The sequence below is a fragment of the Halichoeres trimaculatus genome, unplaced genomic scaffold, assembly GCF_033239565.1.
Source record: "Halichoeres trimaculatus isolate MK-OKI-2021-1 unplaced genomic scaffold, fHalTri1.1 fHalTri1_scaffold_15, whole genome shotgun sequence".
NCBI classification, from domain to species: domain Eukaryota; kingdom Metazoa; phylum Chordata; class Actinopteri; order Labriformes; family Labridae; genus Halichoeres; species Halichoeres trimaculatus.
The window spans coordinates 23,486,722-23,500,158 of NW_027437193.1; the positions used below are offsets into that span (position 1 = coordinate 23,486,722).

At 40.2% G+C, this 13,437-nt stretch overlaps 1 protein-coding gene across 1 annotated transcript in view; it reads left to right on the forward strand.

Moving 5' to 3' along the window:
* The window catches only part of clstn2a (calsyntenin 2a), a 245,459-nt gene that overhangs the window by 164,054 nt on the left and 67,968 nt on the right, over positions 1–13,437 (forward strand). Inside the window, exons 3-5 of the mRNA XM_074688978.1 lie at positions 1,862–2,057; positions 8,506–8,617; positions 10,301–10,397. Coding sequence (XP_074545079.1) covers positions 1,862–2,057; positions 8,506–8,617; positions 10,301–10,397 — 405 coding nt within the window. The remainder of the gene's footprint in view (positions 1–1,861; positions 2,058–8,505; positions 8,618–10,300; positions 10,398–13,437) is intronic.

A 13,437-nucleotide genomic window follows, 5' to 3' on the forward strand; every position in this document is an offset into this window, starting at 1 on the left:
GAACTTTGTGTGTCTCAAAGTGTCATCAGCAGACTTGCAGCAAGACACAGAACTACTGGCAGTGTTCATGACAGACCCAGGAGTGGAGCACCACAAGTGATGGGCCGCAATCATGACCAGTACCTAAGGACCTATGCATTCAGACACCGTTATGCAACTGCCACACAGCTTTACAAGAAGTGAGGGGTACTAGGGTTTCCAGACAAACCATTCAAAACCGACTGTACTGGCTTGAATGCCAGACTGACTCGAGACTCCGTCGTTACCGTTTGCAGTGGGCACATGACCATGTGACCTGGACAGCTGTGGTCGACCATCCTGTTCACTTTCACTGATGAGTGTCGAGTCACCTTGCTCAGAAGTGATGGTCGTCAGTGTTACTGGAGAAGGCAAGGCGAGCGATACACCGAGGTCAATATGGTCCCTAAGGTTCCCTATGGTGTAGGAGGTGCAACAGTCTGGGCAGGCATCAGCGGTCAGCGCAAAACAGATTTGGTGATTGTAGATGACGCACCGCATTGTGTCAGAATTGTCACAGCTCGACTTCAGGAAGTCAGAGTGTCTTACGTGGTATGACCAGCAATGTCTCCTGAATCCCATAGAGCACGTCTGGGACCAGCTGAAGCAGAGACTGGATGATCGTACCCACCCCCGTGCGACCTGGCAGAACTGCGTGTAGCACTTGTGGAGGAGTGGAACGCATTGCCTCAGAACAACATCACAAGGAGCATGAGACATCGCTGTCAAGCTGTGTTTGCGGTGGAATGGTGGAAACATGTGCTCCTGACTCTGTCAGTTTTGGTTATTTGGGCTACCTTTGCACAAACAAAAATGGTGTTTCTTCTCATTCATTAATCGTAAAATAAAAGGGAACTGTGACTTATTAAATTAAAATTCAGACCAAATGAGAAAAGTACCCATGTAAATAACAATATCCCTAACTTATTGTGAGTAGTGTAATTCTTGGAGAATAAGATCAAGATAAGAAGAACCACTTTGTTCACCCAAGTTTCTCCTGGTCAGTTCAACTACACCACACAAGCTGAGTACCGCTGATTGAAACGGGACTGACTTCTGAAGTGGCAGCAGTGTGGTAAACAAAATGTCAGCAGTGTGTATTGTTAGTTCCTGCTTCATTACCCACAATTTGATCCATCTGCAACCATCTGAACTGCTGCTGGGTTTAGGAAATGACAGGGGCAGGAGAGGAAGAAACCATTGAAGCAAAGAAAAACATTTCAACAGCAGCCTCATAAAAGAAATAAGTGACTGAAAGTAAAAAAGTCCAGTCACTGGCAATGTTTTCCCATGCTCATGATTTCAGAGGTTGTTTGTGCAAAGTGTCTGCCTTAAATTAAGTGCACTTCCAGACTCCTGATTTCTTTCATATGAAGCACTAAGCATCCTCAATGTGTGTCCCTTGATGAGCTGCATGCTGAGCTACATTTTCACCCTCTGCTGGGAACAGACGTGTTGGAGCATATTATGTCTCTGGGGCCCTCTCTTTTTTTGTCCTTTTTCCTCTTTTGAACTTGTCTGAGCTAAAGATTAGGGACATTCAAGATGTCTGCCTGATAAACACAGTAGCAGTTCCAAAGTACTGGCTCTAGTTTTCATTTGATGTTTATCTCCTCTCCTCTCTCGATTGTCTTCCCGCTGGTTTTGTTTTTACCTTACTCGGTCTCTCACTCACTAAATGGCATTTGTGTTTGCAGTAGATTTAAAGTGTGGACTTTGAAAATCACATAATTGCTCCATCTTGCAAATGACTCGCAAGTTTTTAATTGTTCACGTTGTCAGTTTGACTTTTGAGTCAAGCGTCATGTTTTTAATTTCGCCCTTCTGGTTTGTTTTTCTCCAGGGGAGATTTGTGCCTTCAAGGTGTACGGTGCAGATGCTCCATTTGAAGCGGTGGTGTTGAATCGTACATCAGGGGAAGGAGTGGTGAGGGCCAGCAGCCCGGTGGACTGTGAGAGCCAGAAAGAGTACACCTTCATCATCCAGGCTTATGACTGTGGTGCCGGAGCCAACGGGGCAGACTGGAAGAAATCACACAAGTAAGTCAACAACTGTCCTTTTAGTGAGCTGTAGATAAATTGATTCAGCTGCTCATGAGACAGAAGTAACAAACTGTTTTAGTTTGTCCATATTTTAAGCCAGACATCTGTCCTTTTCATAGATTGAAGAATAACAAATGTTGATCTGTTTTCTCTCATGTCACATTATTAAGCATCCTGTTCTGATTTTCTGGAAGTGAAAGTTCAGACAAATCAATATTTCAGTCAGACATCCCACGTTTGAATTGTCTCCCATAACAGAAAATACATGTTACATATCGCACCCAGGCTCCGACCTCATCGCTCCTTGCAGATAAGTTTACATTTAGACAGTGAGGAGTGATGAGCAAAACCCTCTGAACACAAACCCCCCGAGCCTGCAGCTGGTTGCTGGGGTGGCAGTTGTACGGTGGCCCTGAGAGCTCACAGCGCTGCAACTCAAGAAAGCACATGCAAACCAAGCTGCAACCTCCGGTCTAAGAATATGAGACAATGCAGAAGTGCTAAAATCTGCTGTTTCTCAAGCGTCCACTGGAGGCTGGCTCCAGAAGAACCAGAAGTCACATACACACCAAGCCAAAAAAAGGTATATTTAAAGCAGAAATTAACCTATTTACAGCCTGGTTCAAAAAACGTCTCCTGTCTGAGTCACTAATTTTACTATAGGAACATGCTGTACGGGGGTGAATTTTTTTCAGACTCGGCCGTTCAGAGGATATTAAGATCCCGAGCTCCCCCAATAAGTGGCACAGCTGAGGGTCATGTGACCGACAGGCGCCCTATGGCTGTTGGCGAAGCCCTTGCCACTATCAATATGGCCGCTTTAGCCGGTGTGCTTCATTTTCAGTTTCAGAAACAGACAGGTGACGTCGGCAAGACTATGTCCATGTTTTATACAGTCTATGATGCAAACAGACAAAACACAAACAAAGAAAACATTTTCCACATTCCCACTCTCTCTCCTCTATCTGTCTCTCTCTAACCCCAACAGTCTCCTCCGATGTCTGTCTAACATGAGTCTGGTTCTGTCCGAGGTTTCTGCCCGTTAAAGGGAAGTTTTTCCTTGTATTGTAACTTGCTAAATGCTGCTAAGTCCTTTACTCATGGTGGATTGAGATAAGATAAGACTCCTTATCTTGTCTTGATGTTGGGTTTCTGCTAATAAAATTTAATTAACATTTATGGGTCTAGACCTGTAAATGTTTTTGTAAAGTGTCTTGAAATAACATTTGTTATGATTTGGCGCTATATAAATAAAGATTGATTGATTGATTTTCATCAATTTGACAACACATGTGCAGCATTTAGAAAACACACTGCAAATACACTACAACACAACCGAAGTATTTCCAAAGGACACTGAAAAGTGATGCACATCTGCAGACAGGCTTGTTGTTGTTGGGGATTTTCAGTCACAGCTGATGTTTGCTGTCAAATCATCCAAAGCAGTGCATTTCCGTCGTTGCTGTGTGGTTAATTTCAATAGTTATGGTTATGTTTTTAGTATAGATTGTATTTTTACGCGCTGAAGGAGGTTACGTGTGATCATACACAGTGTCCTTTAAAGACGGAATGACAGCTCTTTCAGCCCTCTCCACACCACTGCTGTGTGGTGTAGGAAAGGTATAACATGCTGAATGGATAAACAGTGAATCTCTTATGAGGAAGTTTTGTACATTTATTTGTTCAGTGTTGAAAGCTGATGTTTTGCTAAGATGCTAATGCTAAAATGACATTGTATCAATGAATGGTAACCGCTAGCATATTTATTCGGTTTCCAATGTACGTTAGCATAAAGCTAGCGCCAAGTGCTCTATGGCGCTTTGGTAGATAGAGAGCTATATAACATGTTGAATGTATGAAATAGGAATCTCTTGTAAGAGAGTTTTGTATTAAGCCATTATGGCGCTTTAGGGGAGATCTTTAGTAGCCCCATTTCTACCCTTTACTTTTATAAAAGTACAAACACATGAAGTGAGAGGTATAAACACATCATTTAACTTTTTATAAAGTGAGATTGACCTGATGCTCTTGAATTTATAAACGAAATCAAGTCTTCTAGCTAAGGCTAGCTAGTGTTAGCAAATTACCTTCAAAGCTAAAAAAAAAATTAAACCACATACATTTTAAAGCCTTAATGACTTGCTACATGGTGTTGTACTAGATACTTTGATGATTCTCTGTATATCATTGACAGAAACTTTAGGCAACTCCAGCAGACACCATATTTATTTAATCTCTGCCACCACAACGCCGTCTACTGTCACCTTCTACTCCTTCTTTTGGTAACTGGAAATGCCGAAACCACCTCAGGGTAATGCGGAGTGATCTGTGCATATAATGTGATACAATGTTAAATTAACCAAAATACACACTTTTCACCTCATTTCCCAGTACAACTGATAGAAAGATAACCATAATAGAGCTGGGACTAAAAACCCCAGTCCACAACAAGCACATCAGAGGATGTGTATCACTTTCAAGTGTCCTCTGGAAGCACTCCCACTGAGTTGTAGTGTTTTTGCAGCGTGTTTTCTAAATGCTGCACACGTGTTGTCAAATTGGTGAAGATGTTTTCTTAATTTGCTTGTGTTTTGTCTTTTTGCATCTGCTGTATTAAGTTGCAGCGCTGTGAGCTCTCAGGGCCACCGTACAGTCCTGTTAGCCTACAGATACGTCAGAGCACCAGGCTGATGATGTGGCTATATATATCTGGCTGCTACAACCTTTGCTGGATGTCACATTTCAAACCATAGCACTACATAACTGTACTGATAAATACCTTACCTCATTGGTTGTATCCAGTAAAAAATTGTCTTGAACAAAGAAAATTTGTTTCGATCCAATCTTTATTTAATTCCAAAATGAATGCACGCCTCACTGAAAGTAATTTACAACAGCGTGCAGAGACTCCGGGCCAGAAGGTGGCGAGGGAGTGCAATTAAAACAGATCCTCTTTACAGCATCTTTGAAAAAGTATGAATGTTTAACTGTGAAATGTAATTTCATTCAGGCTTGCATAAAATTTCCCTCATTTAAAGATCAAAATAAAAGTGTGTTTGTTTGGATGATTTAAGAAAAGTGTTGTTCTAACTATGTCATACCATTAATTTGGGAAGAATTTTTTTTGGTTTGTTTCTGTCTCTGAAAGTTTCTTCATGCTGCCCTAAAAATCCCTTTAAAAACAGTGATTGTCAAGGCATGTATTAAAGCTGTCACATACTGCCTATTACCACCCATCTCGCCTTACTTGTTTAGCTGTCACAGTAAGATTTAAAGTGGGTGGACAACAATATAATAACAGAACACTTACGTGCAACTGCACCTCAGAGATTAAAGGAAAAAAGTCACTGCAGCTTCACAAAATGAAGACTTAGATGAAGTCTTCAAACAGGAAAACTTCATAGCAAAGAGCCACAGTCGTGAGTCCATCCTTAAAAAGTTTAACCCTGTGTTTAATCAGTTTCACTGAAACAGTACATCTGTCTGGCAGTGCCAATTAAAACCGAAAACATAAAAAAATACTGAGCATCACCTCTGCTGAGCTGATGAATATGCTTCATGTCCTTTCAACCCACTTTACAGATACTAAAAATGCAAAATGATTCTTGCTCACCTAGTTTTTCATCATTTTCAAGCAGAATGAAATGGCTCGTAACTTTCTCTCTGGTGACTCAACTATAAAGAGGCAAAGAAAGGATCTTTCTAGTAAATATACTGTGGTTCTGGGAGGAGAAAGAGCAGAGAGAGCACATTAGATCTGACTTTTTGGTGTTTTTTAGTTTGTATGTTTGTTCTGTCATGATTGAGGAGCCTCTTTACCGAGTCTGCTGGGCGTTATTGTGCAGGTTTTCTCAAACTCTAATGAAACACAAAGTTTTACCAAGGTCAGTGATTATGAGGTCAAAGTATGTTTTTATAATTTATTTCACTTTTTTCAACCAGAGGCATAAACAACCACTCAAGAACAGCAAAACTAAAGTGCCCTTGTTCTTCTTATGTATTAAACGGTCAAACTTTGTCACTGTAGCTTAGACATTTTCTTCAAGTAACAACTTACAGTTTATACAAATCACAGCAAAAAGGGGTCCAAATGTCTAAAAGCTAAGCCTAAAAGATACACAAGTAAAAGTGACTTCATCATTGATACAAACAGTGTTTTAGTAATTTATACAGCAAGAGAAACCAAGCCTTTCTGTAGCACTTGCTTCAAATGTCTTGTTGTTTGTAGAAAAAGCAACTAATGCAAAAAAAAAGAGCATAACATAACTTTAGAAAATGAAAAACATTCATAGATCATTTTTGAAAAATTTGATCTTAGTTTGTGTCCAAAAATGACTTAGTTCTCGTTCATTTTTTTCACTACAAGTTCCTTTTTTGGGCTGCATGGTGGCACAAGGGTTAGTGCCTCAGCATCACAGCAAGAAGGTCACTGGTTTGATTCCCAGCTTGGCCAATGGGCCTTTCTGTGTGGAGTTTGCATGTTCTCACCGGGTTCTCCGGCTTCCTCCCACAGTCCAAAAACACGCTCATCAGGTTAATTGGTAACTCTAAATTACCCGTAGGTGTGAGTGAATGGTTGTCTGTCTGTGTGTCAGTCCTGTGATTGACTGGTGACCAGTCCAGGGTGTACCCCGCTTCTCGCCCAATGATAGCTGGGATAGGCTCCAGCCACCCATGACCCTGAACAGTTTCGAAAAATGAATGAATGAATGAATGAATGTTCTCTTTTTCTAGTAAAGCCATCTGTATTTTAATCCATATCTCTTAAGATAATTCCCCACATAAATGAATTGCTGTATGTTGTTATAGCACTACAGTCAGAAAAACTGTGACCTTATGTGTGAACTGTCCATCCTGTCTGCAGGATGAGAGATGCTGAATACACAGAGAGGACTGTAGTGTATATCTGAGTTCATTATATCACAGAGCTCGGCATCTCCCGTCACCTCTCGGCAACTTCTGGTGCCCCTCAGATTGTGAGTGACCATTCACTGTCCGAGGAGTGAACTTAGCTCACGCTCTCTTTCATGAGTTATAAACTGAGCAGTTCAGTTCACAAAAATATGAGCGTGTCCAATAAACGTGCTCATTATTACTTGTTCAGGCACAACACTGTCAAACGATTTACACTCTGATGAAATCCCTCCCTTTGGCTTTAGGCCACTGCCTCTTTAAGTTCAAGTTTAAAAACTAAACCCAAAGGTCTGGAGTAAAGTTACCCAAGACTTAGTTTGGACTTGTCTTTTCAGTTTCTTTCTCTTTGATAATTCTCTGGATGCCCACTGTGACAGCTTTGATTTTCAGCTCTGTTCTCATGATATGTCCAGTAATAGCCCATCAACTCTATGCTTCTCTGTATGTGTCTGTGACAGTGGTGTGTGAGTAAGATTGACAGACAGACAGACTGGTGCGGACAGCAGCAAATCAAACTCTGTGCTGCTTCAGTCGGACACGAGGAGGAGACGCTAAAATAAGCTGCTACAGGCTCGGCACCGAGGGAGGGAAATTTATCAGCTCAGGGATCTGTGATGAATTTCACTAGAGGATGATGAATGAAGCTGTGTGTGTGTGTGTGTTTCTGCGCGTGTGTGTGTGTGTGTGTGTGTGTGTGTGTGTGTGTGTGTGTGTGTGTGTGTGTGTGTGTGTGTGTGTGTGTGTGTGTGTGTGTGTGTGTGTGTGTGTGTGTGTGTGTGTGTGACATTATCACTGCATGACATTCCAAATAGGCCTCATTAAGCTAATGTCATTAATTAGCCAGATGTGCTTCTTCAGATACACCGCGAGTTGTTGTCAGAGAAGGTCACCGGTGAGGAAAAACTTCATGATGAATCTAAATTATTGCTTCATTTATACACTTTAGTGCACAAATGTTATCTGATTGCCTTATTAATATCTCCAGCAGACCCTTTCAGCAGATGTTCTGGTGTTTGTGTGGATCAGAGTGAGGAGGAAGGAGATATGTAAAGGAATGGCACAACAAACTATGCTGCAGTCCAAGATCCTCTGTGGGTGTTCCTAGGTCAAAATCTTCCCGAAATTAAACTTTTTATAAAATGTTAATGACTTCTGATGCCACAAAAATACCAGTAAACAAGCTGTTATGTGTGGCACTTTTTAATTGGCTCTTTTCAATCCTGTTTTCATGAATTTATCTATTTTCCCCTCGAGCATATGACTACTTTATTCTCTCACTCCTCCCACAGCTACTGCTGCTCTTAAGATAAACAGTGAAAAACCTAAGCTGCTAATTAATTCTAATCATCTCTAATGACTTTAAGAGATTTTTCTCTCCCCTCTTCTCTACCTTCCTCCATCCATCTCTCACTTTCCTGTGCCTTGACTGATCTTTTTCTCCATCAATCATTTCTGCCTCCTCTCTTCACATCCTTCTGTGTTCCCTTCCTTCTTCCTGTTGTACCTGCTTCTCTCTCCTTCCTCCACACAGGGCAGTGGTTCACGTCCAGGTGGATGATGTCAATGAGTTCAGCCCAGTGTTTCGAGAGCCGCTGTACAAGGCATCAGTAACAGAGGGCAAAATCTACGACAGCATTTTACAGGTAACAATCATCAAAACTTCATGATATATACCGTTGAGTCATGTCTGCAGTATTTTGTACCACTAGTTCAATGTTAACCCCTTACTGCCTGAACAACAATAACAATTGTAAAAATAGATTGTTTTATGTGTTTTTGCATTCTTACAGGTGTAAAATTAAGTGGGGATTGTAAATTTGAGTATAATACACACAATAGTTGTAACTAAGTTATATTATATATAAAACATGAGAAGTTCATCCCCTGACCAATATATTGTGACACAGTGGATCTGATACCATCTTTGGTTTGTGTAGAATATGAATCAATAGGTAATAATGATACAAAGCCCTCAAAAGATTAAAAATACTTTACACAGTTTCACCTTGGAAATCATTGCATTCAGGAGAAATTTCTTTCAAAAAAGCTGTTCACTTTGGTGTCTATTGTGCACCTGAGGGTTAATGATAATCTGTTTGAGTGGAATGTGTCCCTCTGAACTCACTGAAGGGTCGCTTTTGAAGCTGAAACACCTGTTGATCTCTGCTGACATCATGCTTTTAATGGCAGAGATGGACTGGTGTTCTGTCATTCACAGCCATTTTGTAAAGCCCTAATTGTCTTTTTGACATGACTTTGCCGTCTCCTTTCAAGAATCGATTCATAGAAACCATCTGCAGTGTAAGAAAGCATGATCCAAACCAGAACAGGCTGAATATCCTCAATGCTAGCAGGCTAACTTTTATTTCACACAAAAATGCCAGCTTTATCCTCTGGTGTGTCATCTTTGCTTAATGGCCTTCATCATTAGCCACAGTTACATGAGGAGTTTTTAGTCTTTCCGAATGGAATCTTTCCAAAAACAATAGTATACATGGAAAGAAATATTCCAATCTCTGGTCTACATGCACTGCTAAAATCAAACAGAATAGTCAATGGGGCATGTGCAGAAAAACGTAAACATCACAAGATTTTTCAAAGCTGGAGGACGACAGTTTGTTTATCACGGTGTTTCAATACTCCGTATTGCGAGTTTGTCGTCCGTCCAGTCTTGAAATTATGTTCAGTTCTTTCAAAGTTTGGATCAAAAACAAACTTTCTGCAGCAGTCCAGTGCTGAGGGCTCGCCGCCATTTTTAAAGTTGAGGAACGTCTCTAGTTGCGTCTTACGTTGTATCTGAGCATGTGCTGAAAGAACGCACCCTGACAACTTTCTGTCTGAGTGGATATATGATACCTCAATCAGTTTGGGGAAAGGAATATTCCACCACTGTGAAACCCATTAAATGTCCATTCAGATTGGCTCTTTTCTTTTGGAACGAGGTGTATACAAAGGTTAAATTCTTTCCGTTTGAGCAAATAAACTGATTGCAAGCAGAATATTTGGGTCCATGTAAATGTGGCTATTGTCTCTCTGCCCTCTACTGGTCCTGTGGTGTAGTGCAATTACTTTTATTTTTTCTCCAAATGTCATCTGCCTGAGTGTGCATAGTCCTCACATGACTACAGGCTTTGTTAGACAGGAGTCATTTAGTTCCTGGAAGAGCAGCTTGAAGAACTAAAAGTTCTCAGAACTTCTGGTCAAAAAGCGCCAACAGTTCAATATGAAAAAACAGCACTGTAAACTTAAGTACTTTAGTCAAGCATTTTAGATGACTTATTGTATGTGGTTGAACCAACAGTAAAAGTAATGTTTGCTTGTTTTAGGTGGAAGCTTGGGACCAAGACTGTTCACCACAGTACAGCCAAATCTGCAACTATGAGATTGTCACCGCAGGAACGCCATTCGCCATAGACCGTAATGGTAAGTGTGGAGAATTATGTGCATGTGTGTGTTTTAATAAGGCTCAGCAGAGTAAAGACTGGACTACAGTTATAATTGCTGATGTGATCAGGAGTGATGTACTATGAGTCTGTGAGAAAGAAACTAGAATAGCACGGTAAGGGTCAGTTTGATTTCCTGTTTAGCTTATATCTATAATATCTCAAGTAGGATAAAAGCCCTAGACTTGGTCTTGTCTTTCAGTATAATAAAGAAAAATGTTAACAAAATCAAAAGCTGTAATGAAAATTGACCCCCCCCCCCCCAAAAAAAACAAAAAAAAAACCTTAAACCCTAACCCTAAAATGTTACCTGTCTTCCAGTTAGTTTTTCTATTTTGATTTCTCTATTTTGCAAGAAAACCACACTAACATAATATTTGATTTAGCTTGCCTGTGTTTAATTGAAATGATATCTTTCTTTTTTTTCTGAGAGCAATAGAAGTACCACATCATTAGTCCAGATTTTTATTTGCTTTTTAATAGATTTTTGACTTTGTAATCTAACAATGGCGCAAAATCCTTGAAGCTCCTGGAAATCAAAGTTAAATAGTAATTTACTCAATAGTCCTTATAATGACTGCTTTCTCTACTGAAACAAAAGAAGATAGAAGAGAGAGGTAATTAATATGAATTATTCTTGTATTTCAAACTCTGAATCTTCACTCATGACAAGTACTTAGTGTAAGGCAGTTCTGCTCCACCATGCTGAGACTCAAACAGCATGGTTAATGTCCTGACAAAAGCTTTAAGCTGCTGTTTTGCTGAATTTACATATGCCCTGTGCGTGATCTAAACCCGCTAAACTCACATTACCATGAAGCTTTTCCTAAATATAGACAATAAAGAGACATCTGGAAACAGAGAGAAATAGCTGGTTTCTATTCAATAGATGAATAAAAACCACTTTTATTTTAATTCAGAGGCCTTAAAATGTCACAAATAACTTTGAGTTTTGATGGCACTTTGATACCTCAATACTATAAAATCATATCCTTTGGGAGATGTTGTGATTTTCTTTATTCCTCTGAGGATTTCTTTGGCCAAATGACTTGTCAAAGCATTTTCTTTTGTTGCCTGTTAACTTTGTTGTTTTCTGACTGTCTGCCCTCTGCTTTGAAGCTTTTAATATGAAATCATACATTAGTTTGGTTTAATACATGCACATTGCAGTGTCCTCATTTTTGTCTGACTTTAACCTGTGGGATAGTGGGGGCATCAGAATTTTGGATGCTACACAAGTAAAGCATTTGAAACACCTCTGAACTATAGATTTATGGCTTCATAAACTCCATTTTTTTGCTGCTATTAAGGACATACAAACTTTCTTCTGTTCAGTCCCAAAGTCCTGAAAATACTTTAACTTGGTTTCAAAATGCTGTGTAGAGACCCTGCAGAGAATGTCTTTGCAAAGTAAGTCACTTTATTCACAAGAAAACTGCAATAACTCCTTGTTTACTCCTGATAGGTAGAAGTATTTAATTTTTATAGAGCAAAAACGTCCACCCCAAAACTGCTATGAAGCTAAATTTTTGATTGACTTATGGTATTGATTCAGTTCACCACCGTAAACCAAACAAATTTCTGTGTTTACATAGATTTCACTGGGAGGAATAAGACACTCTGAGGGTGATTCCAGATTTCACTGTTATAATGTCATCCTGACTGAGGCAGCTATAATTCAGTGTACAGCTCAGTTGATGCCTGAACCACCACATATTGACTTTCTCCTCTCATTTTTTTCCTTGTTGTGATTTATAAATTTACTCCAGTTCTTGCTGACTGGTGGTGAGTAGTAACATTTCCCTCTGATGAAGAGCTATTCTGAGCGTATCTGTCTTTGAAAAACTCCACTGTTGGTATTTGTGCTGCCTCCTCCCTGAGCCTCCACATCCACTCCGTACTGATCTGAGAGCAGCGTAATCCAAACCGAACGCAGGCTGCAGGGCTTTGAGAGCTGAATTCTACCAATAGATCGCACAGAAGCACACTGCTTCCTTCATCTGTCCCTCAGGGTGGTATTTATGAGTCTGTCTCATTGCTTTTGGAGTTTAACCTCCTGATCTTTCACTCACTGTGTTTCACAGTCTGGCTCATTTGATTTGATCTCCTCCTGGGCATAAAAGTATTGTTTTTGAGAAACTGAAGACACAGCACATTCCTTTAGATGTATTTTATGAAACAGTTTCTGAATTTTTAATGAGAGAGATAAAATGTTGGTTGTTTGAGTTGTATCTGCAATCCAAATTATTATTATTTTTTTCATCATGTTTACTACTGACTTATCAAACAACCACAGACATACTGTATTTCAAATTAGCTATTTATTCAATTTCTTTTGTTTCTTCAGACAGGATCCAATTTTTAAGAAAACACAAAACAGTTAAGCCTTTTAAATTGTACAGAGGTGTAATTATTTGTTACCTGTGTAGAAGTAGATGTAAGGTGTAATTGATTCTCACATTTTCAACCATCAAGGGGGTGATTTGTGTATGTCACAGTTTTTAAGGGAAAAATAAATTTGTTCACTTCATAATGTGTACCTGGGAAAATAACATTGTTCTCACAAGAGACTAACTTGTGTGCACATTAAGATTTAATTCTGCTCTCAAGATAAAAACATCCCTGTGAGCCCTGTAAGGTTATCTAAGAGCTATACCAGCATCTTCTTACAGCCCGAAACCCCATGCTTCTATTTCTACCTTAACACTATGGGCTCTAATTTCGTGGCGCAGCACAGGGGGCGCAAGCCTGGCACAGCCTGCGCAGTGCTAATTTGACAATTTGGTAGACCCTCTGCGCAGAGATGGGTGTGACAGCGCGCCAGGGGGAGTTGACAGCGCACCAGGGGGAGGTGTCAGCAGATTCATGTTGGCGCAGTGACAATTTTGTGCCAAAAAAGTGCGCTGAAAGCTTGCCAGCTCCAACCTGGTCTATCCTCGGCGCAAGGCGGAGTGCACGATCCGCAGCTGTAATTTGGTGACAGGCGCACATGTGTGCACATGTCAACAAAGTCTCAGAGG